The sequence below is a fragment of the Amblyraja radiata genome, chromosome 12 (genome assembly GCF_010909765.2).
Source record: "Amblyraja radiata isolate CabotCenter1 chromosome 12, sAmbRad1.1.pri, whole genome shotgun sequence".
Classification (NCBI taxonomy): Eukaryota; Metazoa; Chordata; class Chondrichthyes; order Rajiformes; family Rajidae; genus Amblyraja; species Amblyraja radiata.
Window position 1 is genome coordinate 33,248,208 of NC_045967.1, and position 24,015 is coordinate 33,272,222.

The 24,015-nt window shown below is 40.1% G+C and overlaps 1 protein-coding gene across 2 annotated transcripts in view; it reads right to left on the reverse strand.

Moving 5' to 3' along the window:
* Positions 1 to 24,015, reverse strand: part of hdac8 (histone deacetylase 8) — an 80,126-nt gene that overhangs the window by 40,412 nt on the left and 15,699 nt on the right. For both annotated transcript variants that reach the window (XM_033030425.1, XM_033030426.1), the window contains 2 exons: positions 14,949 to 15,090; positions 5,942 to 6,054 (listed from right to left, as the gene is read on the reverse strand). In XM_033030425.1, the coding sequence (XP_032886316.1) occupies positions 5,942 to 6,054; positions 14,949 to 15,090 (255 nt within the window). The remainder of the gene's footprint in view (positions 1 to 5,941; positions 6,055 to 14,948; positions 15,091 to 24,015) is intronic.

A 24,015-nucleotide genomic window follows, 5' to 3' on the forward strand; every position in this document is an offset into this window, starting at 1 on the left:
AGGAGGAATGGGTGACGTCTCGGGTTGAGACCCTTCTTCAGACTGGTTAGGGATAAGGGAAACCAGAGATATAGACGATGATGTGGAGAGATAAAGAACAATGAAACATTAGCAAATTTGCAGATGACACAAAGCTGGGTGGCTGTGTGAACTGTGAGGAGGATGCTTCGAGGATGCAGGGTGACTTGGACAGGTTGGGTGAGTGGGCAGATGCAGTTTAATGTGGATAAATGTGAGGTTATTCACTTTGGTGGCAATAACAGGAAGGCAGATTATTATCTGAATGGTGTCAAGTTAGGAAAAGGGGAAATACAACGAGATCTGGGTGCCCTTGTTCTGAAAGTCACTGAAAGTAAGCATGCAGGTACAGCATGCAGTGAAGAAAGCTAATGGCATGTAGGCCTTCATAACAAGAGGAGTTGAGTATAGGAGCATAGAGGTTCTTCTGCCATACAGGGCCATAATGAGACCACACCTGGAGTATTGTGTTCAGTTTGTCTCCAAATTTGAGGAAGGACATTCTTGCTATTGAGGGAGTGCAGCGTATGTTCACCAGGTTAATTCCCGGAATGGCCGGACTGTCATATGTTTAAAGAATGGAGCAACTGGGCTTTTATACACTGGAATTTAGAAGGATGAGAGGACATCTTATTGAAACATATAAGATTATTAAGGGATTGGACACGCCAGAGGCAGGAAACGCTCCCAATGTTGGGGGAGTCCAGCACCAGGGGCTACAGTTTAAGAATCAAAGCCCTGTCCCACGGTATGAGTTCATTCCAAGAGCTTTCAAGAGTTTGCCCTGATTCGAACTCGGAGATTTACAGTAATGGCCACTCGTCGGTACTCGGGGCTCTCGTGGACATTTTTCAAAATGTTGAAAAATCTTCACGAGTCTTCCCATGCTTACCTGCCATTAGCAAGTCTTCCCGAGTACCTGCCATTAGCGGTACGAGCCTCTAAGAGACGACCCCGAGCTCCGACGTACCCGCTACGTTCATTCTCCGTGCTTACCACAAGTTTGATTTTTTTTTAACACTTGGGAGAGCTCTTGGAATGAACTCGTACCATGGGACAGGGCTTTCAGGGGTAAGCCATTTAGAACAGAGATGAGGGAAAACTTTTTCACCCAGAGAGGTGAATCTGTGGAATTCTCTGCCTCAGAAGGCAGTGGAAGCCGGTTCTCTGGATGCTTTCAAGAGAGACTTAAAGATAGTGCAGTCAAGGGATACGGGGAGAAGGCAGGAATGGGGTATCGATTGTGGATGATCAGCCATTAATGGCAGTGCTGGCTTGAAGGGCCTCATGGCTTACTCCAGCACCTGTTGTCTATTGAATGAAAGATATGTAAAAAAGTAACAGTGATAAAGGAAACAGGCCATTGTAAGCTGTTTGTAGGGTCAAAATGAGAAGCTAGTGCGACTTGGGTGGGGCAGGGATATGGAGAGAGGGAATGCCGGGGCTACCTGAAGTGAGAGAAATCACAATTCATACCACTGGGTTGTAAACTGCCCGAGCAAAATATGAGATGCTGTTCCTCGAATTTGCGTTTAGTGTCACTCTGACAATGGAGGAGACCAAGGACAGTCTGTGTAGGAATGGGAAGAAGAATGAAAGTGTCCAGCAACCAGTAGATCAGGTTGGTTCAGGCAGGCTGAGCGAAGATGTACCGCGAAATGATCGCCCAGTCTGCGTTTGGTCTCGCCGATGTATAAGAGTCCACATCTTGAACAAAGGATACAGTAGATGAGGTTGGAGGAGGTGCAAGTGAACCACTGCCTAACCTGAAAGGACTGTCGGGGTCCCTGGACAGAGTCGAGGGAGGGCGTTTAGCGACAGGCGTTGTATCTTCTGCAGTTAGAAACATAGAAAATAGGTGCAGGAGTAGGCCATTTGCCCCTTCGAGCCTGCACCACCATTCAATATGATCATGGCTGATCATCCAACTCGGTATCCTGTACCTGCCTTCTCTCCATACCCCCTGATCCCTTTAGCCACAAGGGCCACGTCTAACTCCCTCTTGCAGGGGAAGGTACCTGGGGAGGGGGTGGGAAGGGATGAGTTAACCAGCGAGTTGCGGAGGGAATGGTATCTGCGGAAGGCAGAAAGCGGTGGAAATGGGAAAATGTGGTTGGTGGTGGGATCCCGTTAGAGGTGGCGGAAATTTCGAAGGATTATGTGTTGTATGCGACGGCTGATGAGATGGAAGACAAGGACCAGGGGGACTATGTCTCTGTTGCGACTAGGGGTGGGGGGAAATAACAATGTGATGATAAACTGTTTTGGTGAACTCAAATGTCAACCAGAAATCTTGGAATAACTCCCTGCTCTTCAATGGGATCCTTTGCGCCCACCTGGCCATGAGATGGGCTTTATTTCAGGCCAAACTTGAGTACTTAACATCACTCCTGAAAGATGGTATGATTGACTAAATTTCAAGTTCCACGTTTACCATGGTGGATCTGAACTCAATTCTCTGGATTGCTAATTCAGGCCTTTGGATAAGGAGCCAACCTCATCAGAGACCCACACCACCCTGGCCTCACACTCATTTCACCACTGTCATTGGGAAGAAGGTACATGAGCCTGAAAACCATAACGTCCTGGTTCAGGAACAGCTTCTTCCCTGCAGCCATCAGGCTATAAAACATTACAACCTCATATAGGCTCTGAACTACAATAGACATTATTATTGTTGCAGTTTTGTTTGTTTTTAGAGTGTTTGTTTTTAGAGTGTGTGTGTGTGTGTGTGTGTGTGTGTGTGTGTGTGTGTGTGTGTGTGTGTGTGTGTGTGTGTGTGTGTGTGTGTGTGTGTGTGTGTGTGTGTGTGTGTGTGTGTGTGTGTGTGTGGTGAGTATGTGTACATATACACACACTGAGCTTTTATTTTCTCTCTCATTTGTCATATCATACTATGTTTGCATAGTCTGTTGTGCTGCTGCAAGTAAGATTTTCATTGTTCTATCTGGGACATCTGACAATAAAACACTCTTGACTTTTGTATAGGTACAGCTGCAAATAAAGAATATTGTATCTTTAACGTCAAAAATAATTAAATCCTCATAAATCCTGAGCACATAAAGGCAGGTCATGTTGTAAACATGTACCACGGTGTTCATTCTACACGGCTCAAGCTCCATTGGAACAATTGTGATTAAAGAAGCAGTGCTTCCAGGATATATTACAGCAGGGGTGGGCAACCTTGTTCTGAATAGGGGCCGGGACGCATGTCTGTGAGCGGATGGCGGGCCACATCTATCAGATGTACACATGGATCCCGCCCCCATCCTGCCCCCGGATGGCAGGCATCAAATCACGTATTCACAGAAGGTAGACAAAAATGCTGGAGAAACTCAGCGAGTGAGGCAGCCTCATGCAATCCTTGCATGTCTCACCCGCTGGGTTTCTCCAGCATTTTTGTCTACCTTCGATTTTTCCAGCATCACAGAATATGCGCAGCCGTGCCGGCGGCTTTGCACAGGATGCGGTACAGTCAGAGCTCGGCCGCGTTTGGGGAAGTGTTCGGGGCGCAGCTGCTCGGGGTGCCCGGTCACTGATGCTCGGGGCGATGGCGGGCTGGATGATTACGGGAAAAAAACTCCGCCTGCGGGCCGGATGATTTCGGGTTACGGGTTGCATTCAGCCCGGGGGCCGTAGGTTGCAGATTTAATATCCTTCAATCCATTGGCAAATAACAATACACAGTTTTTTCACCTCTAAACAATATGATAATGCATTATGGAATACATTTAATTTTCTATCTGCTCTTGAGGTTTGTTGTTTTCCCACGTAATCACCTGTGTAGTCTATCATCCCCTATTGGTGTTGACAGAGCTGGGCAAGGAGGAAGTTGACCTAGAAGACCTTTGGGGACTGCTTATGAATAACAAGAGTATTTACGTTTATATTTTCACTGCTATAAAATGTTACTCAAATTGATTTTAATCTTAATTATGAAATAAGTAATTTATACCTTCAGAAACAATAAGTAGCTCATTTACGGTGCATAAATTAACGATGCATTCTGTAGATTAAAGTCCTGATGTTTACAATAAGTAAAATGTAATAATAAAGCTTAGTGTGGGTACACAAATGTGATCTGCCTGTAAAGTATTTAGTTAATAGCTAGCAAAGTTGTTAATTATCCTACATGGCATCCAGATGATGCAGTATGAAATTAGCAAACTGTACCAATTGAACTCTTAACTATGTCTAAATGATTCACCAAATGTATTAGTGAGCCACACAGATTATGAAAATCTTAGATTCCATCCCCAGGGATATCGAGTTAATTGGATTTAGTTATAATTTAGTTTGTCTGCAGAAAAACTTACGACTAGATATTATCTTCATTTATTCTGACATCGACAACAATTCTTTTTTTTTTTAAAAGCAGGCTACTGGGAAATAAAAGATTCATTGAATAGATTCACAGAACAACAAGTAAATGGGGTCAAAAGTTATCAGTGGCTTCTCAAACCCAAGGAATTAATCGTAATAAAAGTGATATGCTTTCATTTTGAGTTTTAGAGGTGCAGCAAGGAATCGTGTCCTTTGGCTCACCAAGCCAATGATGACCATCAATCACCCATTCATACGAGTTCTATTTTATACCACTTTCTCATCCACTTCCGAGGGGCAATTATGCAGATGCCAATTAACTTACAAACACACTTGTGTTCAGGATATAAGGAGGAATCCTGAGCACCTAGAGGAAATTCACTCGGTCACTGAGAGCGTGCAAACCCCACACAGCACCCAAGATCAAGATTGACCGTGTCTGTCGAGTACTGCGAAGCAGTGGCTCTACCAGCTGCACCATTGTGCCATCCCCAATACAGCAAAACCATTAAAAGTGATATTAGCAAGATATGCACTTTGATTCTAATTTGGGGGTACAGATGTTTTAAGCACTGCTCAACTGGCACAATGCTTCATCTGAAAGCATGTTGTCAATAGTATGTTTTGAGAGCATTAGCATATACACATTGGCAAACACCTCAATACACTGTGCAATAGTTATTTAACTAGATTTACTGACAAACTCGTCTGTTAAGCCCTCAAAACCAATCTAAACCACGCGGCCCATTGTCATTTGACGGAAGGAGGTTTGGAATATCTACGTACACAATTTAAGTCCCAAACTCCTGTTATTATCTTTTTTAACAGCCAAGTAGAATATTGAAATTTCCAAACCAATCCCTCCTGAGTGAATTTTCTCTATGGTGTCCAAATCCTTCAGGTTTATTGCAAGAATTGCTGGATTGGCACTGTGTATTCAATGTGCTGTTATCTCTTGCAGATTTAGCTTGCTCTCACCCTATTGCCCATCATCACTATATAATTCTAACATTCTGTTTAGTGCATGTCCTGTAAATTAAAAGTTTCAATTAATGAAGGCAAAGTCTGAAGACAGGAAATTGCTCTGAAAATTGCTTGTCCCATGGCACCCGGTGATTAGATGATACAATCAGAATGACAAGTTTATATACTCAAAAATACATTTCAATTGTCAACTATGAAATTTTTCAAAGACAAAATCAATGCACAATTTGATAAGAGGTTGTCAAACTCCATAAGGAAGAGGCTTGTGCACTTGTAAATCCTATAATACATTATAGATAAAAAAAATTGTTGCAAAATATATCTGTCACTGGTCAAGTATTGCATTTTGTCATACTAACAAGTTTGTCATTTCCAAGTTTGTTCCAATGTTGCAAATCACTCCAATTTCTCATGAAAAACAATGGACCTCTAATTGACTATAGGTGCAGCAATTACAATTATGGCCCTGGAGATCATACTAGGTTACATATGCCTGAGTTTGCAGCAGATGATTGCATTACAGCTCTTATTCTTATGAAACAGATTATCCTTCAATTTATCATTAATAATGTGTCATGATGTTGCAAATAAAATAAATTGGAAGATTTAATCTTACCATCTCCGTGATGTAGGTCCATGTCTATGTATAAAACGCGATCAAACTTTTTTCTCAGCTTTAGAATGCCAAGCACAGCATCATTCAGATAACAAAACCCAGATGCTTCATCTCTATAGGGGGGGGGAAATGGGTAGACGTAAGAACATGATGATTTTTCTCTATGATATTCACCGTCATAGTTACAAGATATAGGTTTTGCCATTTTTTGTGTGATCCAAAGAAATAATCTTGGTAAACTCAGTGACGAAAAAGAATGATAATTCTAATTGTACAAGTAAGGATACTTCACTAAAATAAGGATATTTCAAGTGATAATTTACACAATTATGTTAATCACTTGAAGATGCACAGAGGGGAGAGTGTTAAGAGGAAACTTAGAAGCAACCTTTTCATTCAGAACATCTTCCGTATCTATAATGAGCAGCTAGAGGAAGCTAGGACACAATTTTGACTTTTAAACACATTCAGACAGATATATGGATAGGAATGACATAAAGGACTGGGCAAGCTAGATGCAGGGAAAATGTTCCCAATGTTGGGCGAGTCCAGAACCAGGGGCCACAGTCTTAGGATAAAGGGGAGGCCATTTAAGACTGAGTTGAGAAAAAACTTTTTCACCCAGAGAGTTGTGAATTTGTGGAATTCCCTGCCAGAGGGCGGTGGAGGCCAAATCACTGGATGGATTTAAGAGAGAGTTAGATAGAACTCTAGGGGCTAGTGGAATCAAGGGATATGGGGAGAAGGCAGGCACGGGTTATTGATTGGGGACGATCAACCATGATCACAATGAATAGCGGTGCTCGCTCGAAGGACCGAATGACCTCCTCCTGCACTTATTTTCTATGTTGCTATGTTTCTATTCCACAATTCTTCATATATTTGGTCGCATATGTGACTAAGAATGGGCCTATACCAAAGATAGACACAAAGTACTGGAGTGACTCAGGCAGCATCTCTGGAGAAAATGGTTTCCGGTTGGGACCCTTCTTCAAACTGATTGTGGGGGTGGGAGATAAACTGGAAGCAAGAAAAAAAAAAACGGGCAAATCGTGGCTGGCAACAAATGACATCAGGCATAGGTACCCTGATACAATTATTCTGTTTGGGTTTAGAGTATTTTATTTAACTTTTGTATTGTGGCACATTGCTGATTCAAAGTGTTTACCAAATATGACAACTAGAATGTTTTAGCAATTAGCAATAACATTTACAATTTCAATTTTAAAAAAAATCAACCTTTCCCCCAGCTTTTGGAAACACTATTCTCATATAACCATCATTAAACCTTGGTTGAGCATACTTGATGGGGCAGTGTCAACCAAGCTTTATACAGGATTCCAGTTACATTAAGCTGCATCACCATCCCCTTCATACCTCTCCAGATGCTAGTTTGATAATACACCTTGACATGTTCAAATTTTCTTCACCCTAATGCTGGAAAAGTAATTTTTTTCTGCTCCTGCCTGAAAAATGCATAATGTTTAGTTGGACATCTCCATTTATTTTTGTTAATTTATTTGTTCTCTGGGTGTGGACATAGACTACAATACCAGCATTTATTGTCCATCCTTAATTTTCACAGATTTGAGGAATTGAGGACAGTTAAGAGTCACCCACCTTAGTGGATCTGTTATACTTGTCTATGGCTTCATTGTACTAATGTATATTATGATTTGACTGGATAGCAGGTAAACAGAGCTTTTACTATCTCGGTATACATAACATAATAAAACGATGCCAATGTGGTCATGAAACAAACACAAGAAAGAAACGAATTTCTGTGGGTAGCCGAGTTCAATCGATGTGTTTCACAATCCATCTCAATTGATGAAATTTAAGTTTTTGAGAGGTCGAAGGAGGACGTACATTGTGGCTGGTGCTGCTCCCTGCATTCTTCTTGGACACATTTATCACCACAGCATCCTTCACCTCAACCTCCTTTTGCACTATAAGTAAATCAGCATTATTGGGATCAGGTAGGGCATTGAAGTTGAAGCCACAGCTCACACCCGTCATATAAACATAAAATGCTGGACATACTTAGCAGGTTAGACTTGAAAAATTAACTCAGCTGAGCATTTCCAGCATCTGCAGTTTTTATTTGATTATCAGATCAGTCTCTTCAGATTATTCTCATTGAATGGCGGAGCAGGTTCAGAGGATTTTATAGTCCACGCCCACTTCTATTTATTTTGTTCTCATGTTAACACCATTCCTTTCCACTGCAAGTTGAACTCCTACTTTTGTTTCCTTTTCTAGTTATTTCCCTAATATGTTCAGATCTCTCTTCATGCAAGGAATGCAATGAAAATGCATATTGCTGGAAGGCAGAAAAACTGTTGCAATTTCCAGAATTAACATTCCCTTTGATAAGCACTACATTCAATTGTCAATATGAAAAGAGATAATAAAAAGGTAAATTAAACCCTTTTGTTTATTTTCTGCAGAGGATTTAAATGTTGATGCATATTTAACATTTTACTTTTCCACACTTGCACATTAAATAATCAGAGCTGAGCTTAAAATAGGTAGAAGGCTGAAGAAACAGATGATTCCAGGATACAATAAAGGCTAATTGCAATGCACAATATGCCCATTTAAAAAAAACCACACACAACCATTCTGAGTACACAGCCCGAGGAGCTAGTCCGACCATGAGACTTCCAACTGAAGGTCATAACACTTCATTAACTGCTTGACTGTGGGGTGCCAAGGTTTATTTTAAAATATGCTTTCCCTGGTTTAAAATCAGCTTTTATAAACTGTTCATAGCCAACGTTCTGCCCTGCAGTACTATGTAACCTTAAGGACGTGGGATTACAATCAATTACAATGCTAATTTTGCATTACCGACAATAAGTATGGCTTTTACATTGAAGTCCAATATTATATATGCAAATACAAAGTGTTCAGGAAGAATAGGGAGTAAAGGGAAGTGGGCATTAATAATTATCGAAGGCATTGTACTTTCGCAGAGGGAAATGTCCTTGAAGGGTCAAGGATGGAGTTCATTTGTTAAGAGTTCAGAAGTAAAAACAATATGATACTCTACTTGGGATATTCAACAAGTTTCCAAATCATGACAGACATAAATTAGCAAATCTGCAGGAAAATTGCAAGATTTGAGATGTGCAAAAACTATAAAGTAGTGTTAATGGTGGACTTTATCCCAATTGTGATAAAATAGTGTTAATGGTGGACTTTATCCCAATTGTGATTTTAGAGTACAGGAAATGGATTGGCAAGAAGTGTTCAGCAGAATTTCATTGAACAGTGTGTTCTTGATTAAGGTGTTTTTGATGAGGTGGCCCACGCATCCAAAGGATATCTTCCTCAGTAAATACCAAGATAACATACTTAATAATTGTTCCCATGTTACCCATACTTCCTTCATTCTTAACAGCTCTCATCCAGTTTCTTATTACCTGCTGTTATAATATATTATATTGCTATTCTATTCTCACTTCTACCTGCCATTATTTTCCCTTCATCACTTCTCCTCTCAATATATGGATTTAGCCTGGTGCTCACTTAAAGAATTCACCTGACCTATAATCATACACTTAAAAAATTTTCAATATAACCTCCATCTCCAGTGTTATCTACGGAGATATGGTTTTGATTCTCATACATTTCCCCCTTATGTGAATATGCTAAGCCTGTATCTGAAATATCTGCTCCCTAAAAATTGTTCTGATAGCTTCTTGTGAATCTTCGGTTCCAATTTAAATTGGCTAGATCACCTTTCATCACAATGAAGTTAGCTTTCATCCAATTTAGATTGTTTCTTTAATGTGATCATCGTATCATGAGATTTTAAGTTAATAATGGGAGATGCAAGAAACAATCTAAAGCAAGTAAATAATTAGTAGGTAGTAAAGAGCAGTGGGGCCTATTAAGATAAAAGAAGGTGATATTTAGAAACATAGAAAATAGGTGCAGGAGTACGCCATTCGGCCCTTCGAGCCTGCACCGCCATTCAATATGATCATGGCTGATCTTCCAACTCAGTATCCCATCTCTGCCTTCTCTCCATACCACAAGGGCCACATCTAACTCCCTCTTAAAATTAGCCAATGAACTGGCCTCAACTACCTTCTGTGGCAGAGAATTCAACAGATTCACCACTCTGTGTAAAAATATTTACTTAAGAGATACCAAGAAGCCGAGAATATTTAGACGAATACTCTCTCAGTGTTTGGAGAATGCGATGTATGGTTGTCTGGAGGAGATAGTTAAGGCAGATACTATCACAATGTTTAAAATACATTTGGACAGGTACATGGATAGGATAGGTTTAGCAGGATTTGGACCTAATGCAGGCAGGTGGACTAGTGTGGATGGTGCATGATGGCTGACATGGGCAAGTTAAAATGAAGGGTCTGTCTTCATGCTGTATGTCTCTGACATGCAAAGAGTTCTGGAACTCCTTCACAAAAAAGGAAAGAAGGAGCAAGCCTGGCAACTGGCTGCATGGTTAATTGAAGAAATATGGCACATTGAGAGAAGAGCTACCAAAGAACTGGAGATCTTGGATGTCATAAATAAAGGTATTGAGTACAAACCATAAAAGTATGTATATTTTTTTATTACAACCCAGTTACTCCCCCACACAAACACTATCTAATCCACTGAGCATTTCCTGTATCTGGAGTTACTGCATTTTTATGTTCTATTGAAATCTTCAGACATTTCTGGCTAGGCCACAAGATATTTATGTAATGTGCTGGTTGTCACACAAGGAAAGAAAGTACTTGAAGGATGCAGAATTTACCAGAATGTGTAAATCTTGGTGCGTTTTTTCAGGTTAGAATTGCTTGCATTATTCTCGATGCAACATGGGGGAGGCAGGGGGCTGAGGCGATTTTTGGTAGAACATTATCTATATTATTAAAAGTCTGATCTTGACCACTTCCTGTTCTGTATATTGATTTGGAAAAAACGCTGCCACTTACGGCTGTGATTTTCGGCCATCTTACTCATAGTCCCCCTCCGCTGCACAGGACAAGAGGATTTTTCCCATCGATGAAAAATAAGAGAGTTATTAGTGTTTAAAAAATGTTGAGATTGTCTCTCCTGAAGGCCACGCTCCTTCCGGAGGGACTATAAAACCCGGACGTGTTGAGTGCCTCAGTCAGTCTCTGCAAGATGGGGAGCGAGAGGGTCACGTCTCCCAGTCTGAACGGTGAATAACACTGAACACATGTGTACTAAACTGTGAGTGGTTTTACTGACCTGTTAGTAAAGTTGCCTTGCCTAATTAATGTTGCCTTGCCTAATTAAAGTTGCCTTCCCTTCTATATAATTAAAAGTCTAATCTTGACCACTTCCTGTTTGCACTTTATATTGATTTTAGAAAAAACGCTACCATGTACGGCTGTGATTTTTGGCCATCTTACTCAGAGTCCCCCTCCGCTCATCAGGTGCCGAGGATTTTTCCCATCCATGAAAAATAAAAGAGTTATTAGTGTTTAAATAGTCAAGATTCTCTCTCCTGTCAATCACACCATGAAGGCCATGCCCCTTCTGGTGGGAGGGGGGAGGGACTATAAAACCCAGAAGTGTGTGCGTGGCTCAGTCTCTGCCAGATGGAGGGAGAGGTCATGACTCGCTGTCTTTAGTGGCCTTGCACCCTGCTTGAAATAGTATGAAACTACACTTGAATTTGGTGGCCTTGCACCCTGCTTGAAGTAGTAAGAAACCGCACTTGAATTTGGTGGCCTTGCACCCTGCTTGAAATGGAATTTCAAGGAATAGCTGTGAGTCAACTGCCGGCCCACCAGCCGTGAGTAAGTGAGCTGCCAACACGACAGGCTTCAGTGACTGAGCCGCCAGCCCAATAATCCATTCGGCCCACAATGTCCATACTAGCCTTCTGTAAACCAGTCCCTTCAGCCCAACACCCATACTAGTGCTCCAGAAAGCCCCCCCCACTGGCCACCAATATTGGAATTGGTGGAGAGGTTGAATATTGCGTTGGGGGACCAGCCCTCCCGTGTGATGCTGGGACCCAACGGGTCCCACTTAGTCTAGTAAAATTATAGATTTAGATAATGGAGATAAAGAAAAGTTGTTCCCATTAAATAATGGTATAATAATTATGGACACAGATTTAAGCCCGTGGGCAACAAAAGCAGAGGGTTTTGTGAAAGAACTTGTTTTATGTTATGTGTCAACATTCTAGAATTCTCTACCTTCAAAAGGTGATGGCAGTCGGGATGATCTAAATTTAAAATGGAAATTGGATAGGAACTTTAAGGAGATAGAGCAGGGAAGTAGGAGTGACTACAATGTTCTACCAATAGCTGGCATGGACTTAATTAATTAAATGACTACCTCCTTGATTACAATGACCACAAATCAAGGGACCTGATAGTGTACTGCAGAACTATTGTAAATTGCCCTCTAATTACTAAATTGATACTCATCATTATATTTTGCTTTCCAACTCGTGGGAATTTTACTAATTTGATCAATCTGTCAAGTAAAGTTTGTTAAATATCTTGCTAAAATTCAAGTAGACTGCATCAAATGTATAAACCTTATAAATCCCTCCTCAAAAAAAGGATTCCGTAGCAGTGTACAATAGATTTACATGGATAATACTGAAGCCTTTTGAAGCTACACACAAGAGGTACTGACAAAATCACAATGTATTGTTTCTGGACTTTTCTGTACTATAAGGATATCATAACGCAAGAACTTCAGAAAAATGGCCAGGAATCATTAATACAAATGTGAGAAGAGAGTAATGGCCATGGAATTTAAAAACTGCAGGGTGCAATGAACCTCCCAAAAAGACAAGCAAGAAACATGCTAAATCATAAGGTTGCATTTAAATCCCACTTGTGCATATGTCATTCCCCCATTTTAAAATAATAAAAATATCTGGCACTTGTTACCTCTCCCACAAAATAAAACGCTTCTTCTCAAAGCTTATTCCACTGATGCTTCAACCAACTACCTACCAAGGTTCGACAGATAGGAAAGGTTTGGTTGGATATGGGTCAATCAAAGGTAAATGTGACTACTTTAGATGGGGCATCCGGCTTGAATCATCTTTGTTTGTTCAATTACTTCAATAAAGAATCAATTAAACTGGAAATAACGACTGGAGGATCCGTTTTTTAAAATCTTCTGCATAAGTTCACTCCTACCTGCCTGTGTAGTAATGGCAATGGAAATTTGGACATTGGAAAAGTTTGAAATTGCCATTACAGTAGACAAGTCAATTCTAACATCAGAACCCAATTTTCCTCTGTAATGCTCAATCTCTGACTTTGCTGTTTCAAGTACTAGAAGTCAAAATCTGTCTTAAAAGAAAAGTAAATACATTTTTTTTAAGAACAAATGTATCTGAGCATCTTAGTTGGCTTCAATAACAAAACTTATTTTGTGGAAATTAAAGTAAATTCTATTGAAGAAGGCACACAATCTCCATCACGCATCACATGCATCTAATGTGCATCTCAACATCCTACCCATCTGCTGCTGCAATCTCTTATATAATACAGGTCCACCACCAATTTTCCGGCACACTTTGTGCCAGAGCCTTGTCGCATTATCTGTTTTGCCGGACCAATAGAGGTCACAGCTTTGGGGAAGGGGAGCGAGATACTGGCCGGGAATGTTGCCCACGGAAGTCAGCTAACGGAATGGATCTGTCGGCTCTGGTCGGGCTGGTGTTCCTGAGCCCTGGCAGCGGGTGGCAAATTTGATCTGCCAAACAGCCGTGGTAATCAGCTAAGGGAACTGACCTGCCAGCTCCTGCTGGGTCAGAGTTCCAGAGCTCTGGCCATAGGGGCAATTTCAACCTGCCAAATGGCGTGGAAGTCCCAATCAGCAGCCTAATCTGGCCTAGGCACCACATTTTCGAGACAACTTCTGGGGTGGGGGGGATTTCAAGTGTACTCTGATAATTTGTCCAATTAAAGGAGGTGCAGTACCATCAGTTGCCGGAAAATCAGTGGTGGACCTGTATATATTTTTTAAATGTCTACAGAGCACAAGACAAAAACTATATTTTGCAGCTACTCTCCGAGTCTACCCTGACAACACCTTTTCTAAATGCAAAATCATTTCCAATAAAGGCAAGGGAAGCAAGCACATGGGAAAATCACCATCAGCAGGTTCCCCTCTGGTTGAATATTATCCTTAAATGGCAATACATTGTCCTTCCATCATCTTCACTCGGCAGAATCTTGGAATTCCTTTGACAACAGCATCGTTGTAGCAGTTCACCAGAATAAGTGTAGCTGCTCATCAAAGTGGCTCACCACTGTTGTCAAAGGTGATTAGGGATAGGGCATGAATGTTAGCTTTGCCAGTGATGCCCAAATCGGAAAACATGTAAAAAAATGTTAAATCCTGGAAAATTAAGTCTACTATGCAGATCCAGACTGAATATTCCAGCATTTTGAGCATTCCAGTATTCAGAGCATCACAACTCTGGGTAAAATGTCATGTCCAAGCCTAACAGTTTGGAAAACATATTTAAAGACGTAAACAAAAAATCTAATGAATACATTTTAATCAAATTATTTTCAAATTCAGCTCCACCACCGATTTATCCGGCAGCCTTAGTGTCAGACCCTTTCTGGATTATCCGTTTTCCGGACCTACAGGTCACAGCCTTGGAGGGCCAAGATACTGGCCCGCAAAGTCAGCAGAGGAAGTAGGCTATTGGAACGGATATGCCGGCACCAGCGGGCCAGAGTTTTGGCCACAGGTGGTAAATACGACCCGCGATTGGCCGCGGAAATAGGCTGTGAGAACCGATCTGCCTGCTCTGGCCAGGCTGGTGTTCGAGAGCACCAGCCAGAAAATTAGGCCTGCTGATCGGCCACAGAAGTCAGCACAGGGAACAAATCTGCTAGCTCCAGCCAGGCCGGAGTTTGACTGGATTAAAGTGATGGCCGGACAACCAGTTGCCGAAAAATCGGTGGTGGACCTGCTATATTAAACATTATTATTTTACTATTATTATTATTTTCCGGACTCTTACTTTTTTGCATGATGCCACCCCCCAGGCCAGTTTATTGCAACCTGATACTTCTTGTCCATCAAACACTGGGCTGCTGTAAGAGTGGCTCCAGCTACAGCTGCGGCATAATCAAACACTCCCTCTGTTGCAGGGCAGTCATAACCTGAAAAATGCAAACATTGGAGAGAGGTTATAAAACACTGATTAAACAAATTCAATTCCAAACATGAAAACTAAACCAAAAGAAGTCCAAGCATGCAGCACTTAACCACAGAATGGACTTCTTAAAAAAAAAATCATGTCACTTTACTCACTTTTTTTAGTTTCCAGCTACTTTTTATTCTCAAGTTATTTTTTCCATGCTATCCTAAAAATGCATTCATAGATGATCTCACAAATGACCATTACTCTAATGTCAGCTTTGAAAATATACTGCACAAAACTATTCAAATGTGGTGAAAATCAGAGCCAAGCCCAATTCTGTTAATAGTTAACACGCTGGTTCAGATACAGTCATAGAGCTGTACAGCAATAAAACTGATGCTTTGGCCCAACAGATCCATGCTGATCGTTGTTCAATTGAACTAGCATCACCTGCTTGCGCTAGTCCATATCCCTACAAATCTTTGCAAGCCACGCATCTGTCCAAATGTCTTTTAAATTTCAAAATTCTACCTACCTCTACCACCTCCTCTGGCAGTTTATTCCATATACATTACCTTCTGTATGGAAAAATGTGCCCCTCAGGTCCATTTTAAATCTCTGATCTGAAACCTGTGTGCTCTAATTTTAGATTCCCCCAACCTGGAGCTATTAAATTTGTCTATGCCTCCAATAATTTTTATAAATCTCAATTATCATCTCTCAGCCTCATATGTTCCAGGGAAATAGGTGCTATCCTATCCAGCCTCTCCTTTTAACCCAAACCTGGCAACATCCTCAAAAATATATTTTTCACCTTTTTCCAGTTTCATGAGTTTTTCATATAACAGGGCAACCAGTTGTCCACGGGTACTCGAAATAGGTCCTTACCATTGTCTTATGCGGTTCTAACATGACACCCAACTCCTGTACTCAATTCCCTGACCAATGATGATAAGCTGGCCAAACGGCTGTTTCATCACCTTGTTTAACCTTTCAAGGAAACTTAGTTCTCTCTGTTCTACAACAGTCCCAGGGCCCTATCAATTACTGTGCACATCATCCCCTGGTTTGTCTTAACAAAAGCAACACCTTATATTTATCGGAATTAAACTCCATTTGCCTTTCTTCAGCCCATTGGCCCACTTAATCCTGTTACAATCTTATATAACCTTCTTCCGCGTCCATTATACGACCCATTTTAGTGTTATCCGCAAGCTAATGCCCCTGTCCCACTTAGGAAACCTGAACGGAAACCTCTGGTGACTTTGCGCCCCACCAAAGGTTTCCGTGCGGTTCCCGGAGGTTTTTGTCAGTCTCCCTATCTGCTTCCACCACCTGCAACCTCCGGCAACCACCTGCAACCTCCGGGAACCACACGGAAACCTTGGGTGGGGCGCAAAGTCTCCAGAGGTTTCTGTCCAGGTTTCCTAAGTGGGACAGGGGCATTACTGACCATACCACCTACATTCACATCCAAATTGTAAATATAAATCATGAACAGTCAACCCACCACCAATAACTGTGGCACACCACAAGCCTCCAGTCTGAAAAATAACCTTCTATAACCACTCTCTGTCACAACCTTCAAGTTAATTTTCTACCCAGTCGCCTAACTCTTCCTGGATTCCATGTGATCTAACATTCTGGAAAGTCTACCATGTGGTATCTTGTCAAAGGCTTTGTTAAAATAGATATATATATATTTTCATAACTGATTTTTGATTTTTCCTAACCCATGGTTATGAAAGCTACTTTCAGCTCCTCTAACATTATCCAATCTATGATTGCTAATTCAGCATCCCAAAAATTGAAAATGTTCTTTGCAGTTTTTGTCTTCAAATGCATACAGTAACTGAACTAACAAAAACTATTTTCTCTTCCTGTTTCAACCTTTTTAATGACACATTTTATTTCCTGAGCTAAAAAAACCTCTCATAGGGAATTGAAGAATACAGTTGAACAGAGGGATCTGGGAATAACCGTGCATAGTTCCTTGAAGGTGGAATCTCATATAGATAGGGTGGTAAAGAAAGCTTTTGGTATGCTAGCCTTTATAAATCAGAGCATTGAGTATAGAAGCTGGGATGTAATGTTAAAATTGTACAAGGCATTGGTGAGACCAAATCTGGAGTATGGTGTACAATTTTGGTCGCCCAATTATAGGAAGGATGTCAACAAAATAGAGAGAGTACAGAGGAGATTTACTAGAATGTTGCCTGGGTTTCAACAACTAAGTTACAGAGATAGGTTGAATAAGTTAGGTCTTTATTCTCTGGAGCGCAGAAGGTTAAGGGGGGACTTGATAGAGGTCTTAAAAATGATGAGAGGGATAGACAGAGTTGATGTGATCAAGCTTTTCCCTTTGAGAATAGGGAAGATTCAAACAAGAGGACATGACTTCAGAATTAAGGGACAGAAGTTTAGGGGTAACATGAGGGGGAACTTCTTTACTCAGAGAGTGGTAGCGGTGTGGAATGAGCTTCCAGTGGAAGTGGTGGCGGCAGGTTCGTTGGTATCATTTAAAAATAAATTGGATAGGCATATGGATGAGAAGGGAATGGAGGGTTATGGTATGAGTGCAGGCAGGTGGGACTAAGGAAAAAAAGTTGTTCGGCACGGACTTGTAGGGCCGAGATGGCTTGTTTCCGTGCTGTAATTGTTATATGGTTATATGGTTAATCTGTTCCTAGCCCTCTGCAGCTCATCAGCTAGATCCTGGGAATTGCATTATATCAGACAAAAACAATTCAGCCTCTCAGTCACTCACAATATTCCCCAGAACAACTAATCATCTCATTTTCCTCCGACTGAGAGGGATTCTGTAGGAAAGAAATACATATCGAAGTAAACTCAAACTACATCATTTTAAACTGTTTCCAGTGACTGTATTATCATGTTAAATGCACCGAGGTAGTTCTGTACTAAAGGCTCCAACCACAACAGTTTGAGACAGTTCTTTTTTCATTTTCAAAGAGAAGCTAATATTTCATATTCACCCGATTTGTAATGTTTATTTCTCCGCCACCCCCACCCCCTCTTTAAACAAGTACTCTTTCTCAAAGTTGTTTTTTTGTTGTTGCAACAGCCCAGTCTAATCTGTGGGTGAAAATAATTTACAAATTCAGCTTTAAAAGATTTTAAAATATTTGAATCTACTATAAAATAAAAATCTTACAAATGAAAAAGACCGTAAGTCATAACAAGATCAAGTCATGCACGGTTTTCTGGATGTCTCCCCATTACCATGTGCCCAGTAAAATGAGATTAGAAACCAGCTAGATGACCAAACCTCCGCACAGAATAGTTCACAAGACCAGGGAAAATAAAAATAAACGTATTATTTAAATACATTGCATTAAATTCAACATAGCAGATTAACTTGAAGACGCAAGGATTTAAACAAAACTGTAGATTCACATCCAGATGCAGACACCATTTCCTATATTACCCCCTCCATACCTCATTCTATTTCATTCAACACCAAAGCATAGGGCCTTTGTTCTGCAGAAGATCTGGATCCTGTTCCACAGAATGCAACAGAAATTCTTTTTTTAACCTCTTTCCAAAGCCAATTGAGAGCTAAAGAGTGGGATTTCAGAATAGGAAACACTAGGCTGGTTGCCTTTGTCCTTTCATGGTATACGCTGCTAACAGTTCCACAGAAGGTCCTTTGTTAGATCAGGTTTAAGTGAAAGATAATGAGAGTTTTGTGAACTGAAATTCCTCTGTGCTGGAATAGTCCCAGCTTTCAGGCAACCTGACTGACACTAATCCTTATATATAGAGTTATTGCAAGACAGTCTGAGACTACATAACACCTAGCAACAGGAGAAAGACTTGGCCGCCGTGTTCACGTTGAAGATCCTCTTCTGACTCAGACAGACAGGAGGTACAGAATTTTTCACAAGCAAATTACATTTTAGAAATCATGAGAAGTCGTGCTTGTGACCATTATTCTCTTTGTCGGTAATGTAGCCAGATGACGTTAACTTTTTGAGGACCAAAATTCCTTTGAATCTGGAAATATAGGGCATTGTGGTGGCACCGGATGGGAAAAGTTAATGTGTACAACTGAATAGCAATGCAATAAAAAGGAAATATTATTCTTCTGCGTTTGCTTACTATTAAAAGGAACACTTTAGACTTGAGATGCAGCGCGGAAATTGGCCCATCGGCCCACTGAGTGCACGCCAACCAGCGATCACCCCGTACATTATCAAAGATCTTAGAGCGGATCTTACACCCCAGGGACAATTTTTACAACTAACCGAAGCCAATTAACCTACAAACCTTTATGCATCTTTGGAGGAAACCGGAGCACTTGGAGAAAACTCACACAATCACAGGGAGAACGTACAAACTCTGTACAGACAGCACCCCTAGTCAGGATCATATCCAGGTCTCTGAAGCTGCAAGGCAGCAACCCTACTGCAGCTCCATGTGTCAACCCTACTATTGAGCTTGTAATTCCAAATGTGCAAATCCGCCAAAACTTCAGATGACCATAAATCTTTTCCAAAATTCCAAACCACAAACTCTGCTTTTGATCTGCTTGAAGCCAGCATCATTTTAAGACGAGTTCAAAGAAAATATTCGTAGACAATTTTTTTAAAGACAAACATTAATTTTGAGGAAAAATCCTTACAGATTTATACTTTGATGCCTACAAGTATGGAATCAAGCTACAGAATGCCATGAGAATGATTTATGGTATTTTGATCAATTAATTATAAATTTTATTGTACAGAAGGAATCTTGTCATAAATCGGAAACAATTATGCACGGTCCCATTGCTACACTCTTTTAATTCCTTTTACTTTACAAATATTTAATTTTTTTTAAATTAATTTCTGTGTTCAGTTTCCATTACTGTTGCTGTTAGGATATATGATAAATAATAACTGCTTGTGAATATTTCAGTTCACCACTCCTGCATACTTTGTAATATTATTACATTTATACCCTTCAATTATGATGGTGAAAATAGACTTGGGAATACTTAACACTATCATACAAAAGATCTTTAAAATACTGAATGGACCTTAATTTCTCCTTGTAACTAAAGGCTGCCCTCCATAGCAACATTTAATTTAATCTCTTTTGATTCTTTCTGTGCCCGTGACATCTTTTCTTACATATAGCATCCAAAACAAGTCACATTAGAGATGCCTTCTAAGCATTTTTTGGCATATATTCAGCATTATTTCTTGGAATCAATATTTCATGCTTAAACTTAAAAGGCTCGACATTTTATAAGAAATTATATTGAATTGACCTCACTTTTCAAGTTAGTATGTGATCTCCTAAGCTTTTCCTCTCAGTTTACAAATTAACACTTTGGCACACAAATTACTCTTTTTTTTTAATTTTACTCCAGTTCACAACCAAGATGTACAGTCTCTGTCAGAACTTCACACTTCAGGATATAAATGACCAAATTAATGCTGTGGAATAACTCTTTCAAGTTTGATTTTCTTCCAAACACCATCTTCACAATACAATCACGGAACATGAAGAGATCTCTGCAGGTTCTCAGTGTCACTCCACAACAAGATCTAAACATAAAATCTGTGGCACAATATGACAATATTCAACGTCTGCGGGCTTATAGACAAGCAGCTCCCTGTGGAAGCTCTTTACTATGCATTTCTGTCCTGGCTGCATGCTACTTTACTGTCTATAAAATTATCGCTACCCATCTCTGTCCAATACTGCTCTGTTTTTCTCAGGACCTTTTCAGAAATTTGGTTCCAAATATTATAATTTCTCCTGACATCATGATTGTGATTCTCCCCAAGGGTCTGCTGTCATGACTCTAGTTGGCTGCATGTTGGCTTAAATTTTCCATTAACATTAACTATCTTGCATCTAATAATCCACTGTTGTTATCTGCTTAACTATTGACTCTGCTACTGTTTTTAAAAAAAAAGATTCATCAGCATCGAACCAATCTGTCAGACACAAGAGACTGCAAATGCCAGAATTTAGAGAAAAAAGACAAACTGCTCAGGGAACTCAGTGGATCAAGCAGCGTCTTTGGGGGGCAAAGTCAATGTTTTCCATTAGGACAGATGCTGATTGACCAGCTGAGTTTCTCCACAAATTTGGTTTTTGCTGTCTTTCACCATTTCCAGGTACTGAATTCCACTTTCCAACCAATCTCCGGATAAGGAAATTACATTTTACTTTCTCAATAGGATTATCAGTAATTCTCTGACCACATCATCCTCTTATGATCTTACATCATTCTCTACAGAATCTCCAGTTTAACTCAAGGATCCTTTCATTGTCATCTTTCTATTTAATTTACTAGCTGGACATATGTATTTGAATTTTGCAGCATTAGCAAGGCTATGTTACTTGAGATTCAATATCCATTTGTGTATCTTTTAGTGGCTTCTCTGTACAGAAATGTATGTGTAATATTTCCACTTCTAGCTTTCCTTAAGAAAAGTTAAACAAACTACCTACCTGGACACAAGCTTTGTACTCTTTGTCAGTGACAAGGAAGAATCTGGCTTATTAAAGCCAAAACAAGTCTCAATCCTCCAGCAAAGTCTTGTTTTAGTGTTCGTTTGCACCATCTGCAAGCCTATTCTACCTGGTGATAATGGTAACCGAGCACTGAATGCCAACTCACAACACTCAGATCATTCTACATGACTATCTAATTTGTCACAAAGACCCATTATCTCAGATAAAGAAACGATGGGACCAATCTTCAATATCAATATCAGTTTTATTCGTCACTTGCACTAAAAGTGCAAGTGAAATTAATTTGCCAGCAGCGGTACAATGCAAAAGAACACATAAAAACACAATAAAAAATTTTAACACAAACATCCACCACAGCATTCATCACTGTGGTGGAAGGCACAAAATTTGGCCAGTCCTCCTCCATTTTCCCTCAACCCAATTTTGGCCTGTTGTTTGCTGGTCCATGCAAGCTAAAAATGATTCTTCAAGCTGAAGTTCGGATACCACAGCTTAGATATTTTTATTTGTACTTAGATACTTAGATATGTTTATTTATTTTCATTTGAAGGTGCATTCGAGCAGCATTGTGTTGGTGCAAGGTCAACCAGAAGCAAAATTTTATGCTGAATGGTGCAATATGCCTCTCACATGTTCTGCAATGAATGGTCATTCTCGTCATTTCTGCAGAGATGAAGCTAACAGAAGAAGTCACTGGGTGTGGGGCAGATATTTAATCAAACTTGATATCTGAGGAAGTTGGTCAGCTAGATATAAGACCAGTGACCTTGAGGCTATCTGCAGAAAGGCTTGATGGTGAGAGTGAACACAATGGGACCTACTTAAAGACCACTTACCTGCAAGAAAATGGATGCTCAAAATCCCTGGTAATGGAGGTTAAATTTGTACTCTAAACTAAGACGAAAAAGATGGCTCAACTTCCCAGATAAAGATAAAGCTTGGTTTTACCTGTCACAAATATACAAATTCAATTGTGCATGTGATGTTAAAAAATTGCACTGGATGCTATTTGATATCACGACATACTCAATGACCATACTATAATTCACACATTCTCATTTTTTGATCAACCCTTTGATCACTGATCTATATCATCCAAATCACAGTTCAGCAGTGCCTTGCACAGGAAGGAACTGTAGATGCTGGTTTACATCAAAGATAGTCACAAAAGCCGGAGTATCTCAGCGGGATAGGTAGCATCTCTGTAGAAAAGGAATAGGTGAAGCTTCGGGTCGAGACCCTTGCTTCAGTTTTAAATTCACATTCATATTTTCAAATTCCTGTCACTTTGCCCTTCCCTTGTGCTCTACCCTCCTCCAACCTTTCACGACTGCAAAATACCCGATATATCATGTGTCCCTTTAATTATAAATGCTCCATAATTAGCTGCTCTGCCTTCAGCTGTTGAGACGTAATTTCTTCCTAAAATTCACTGGCCCACCATTGTTCTTGCTGCCCCTTAAATCTTATCTCTTCATTTAAGCTTTAGGTTATCTATCTATTCTGCTATTTCATTGTGTTCGATAATGATCTGCTGGAGTACCTCGGGGGACACTTTACTACAGTGAAGTGTAATATTACTGTAGGTTATAAATTTTTCAGAACAATTTAAAAACAAGAAATATTTCCTCACATTTTGTTCACTTCTAACTGAAAAAATATCCTGCTCAAGCCAATTTTTCCCAAGTGGAAAAAATAATGAGTGCAGAGGAAGCGATGTTAATTGTCTATTATTTGTTGTCTGACGAAACACTGCGCATTCCTTTCCTTAGATCACTTCAACCAGTGTGATGATTTTCTTCATGAAATTGAGTATTTTAACCCAGAAATGAGAAACCAGCAGCATAAACATCTAGCATTTGAAGTGCAGGGATACTACTTGCTCCTTATCAAAAAAACAACATATAATTTGAGGATAAATATGTAGCCTGTAAAGAGCAATAGGCAGTAGTGAAACAAATTTAAAATAAAAAGTGCTCTCTTAACACAAAAGTGTATGTTTTTTCATGATTATGAGATACCACAATTTGATATCAGATTACCACTGCAGCAGTTCGATCCTACACACTGTTAATTGTCCCCAATGTGATTCTGATTATGTAGTTAGCTTTTTGCAAATGTTCAAGGCACATAATAACTCTTGGGTAAATTTGGATACATTGTACTCACAATAAAAAATTAAGGTGGTAAATATCGTGTCAATACAACATTATGCACAACCATAAGTAAACCGTCACTATAACAGATCACAAGGGGGGAGATGGTGTTCATTATTACCGATTATCCACTGAACAAGGGGGTAAACATATGCAGTACTATTGGAAAAACAGCCAATAAACATACACTACACAATAAACAGTAAAGGACACAAATTACAGAATACCTTGGGATGGCACAGTGGTAAGAGTTGCTACTTTCCAGTGCCGAGACCAGAGTTATATCCCGACCT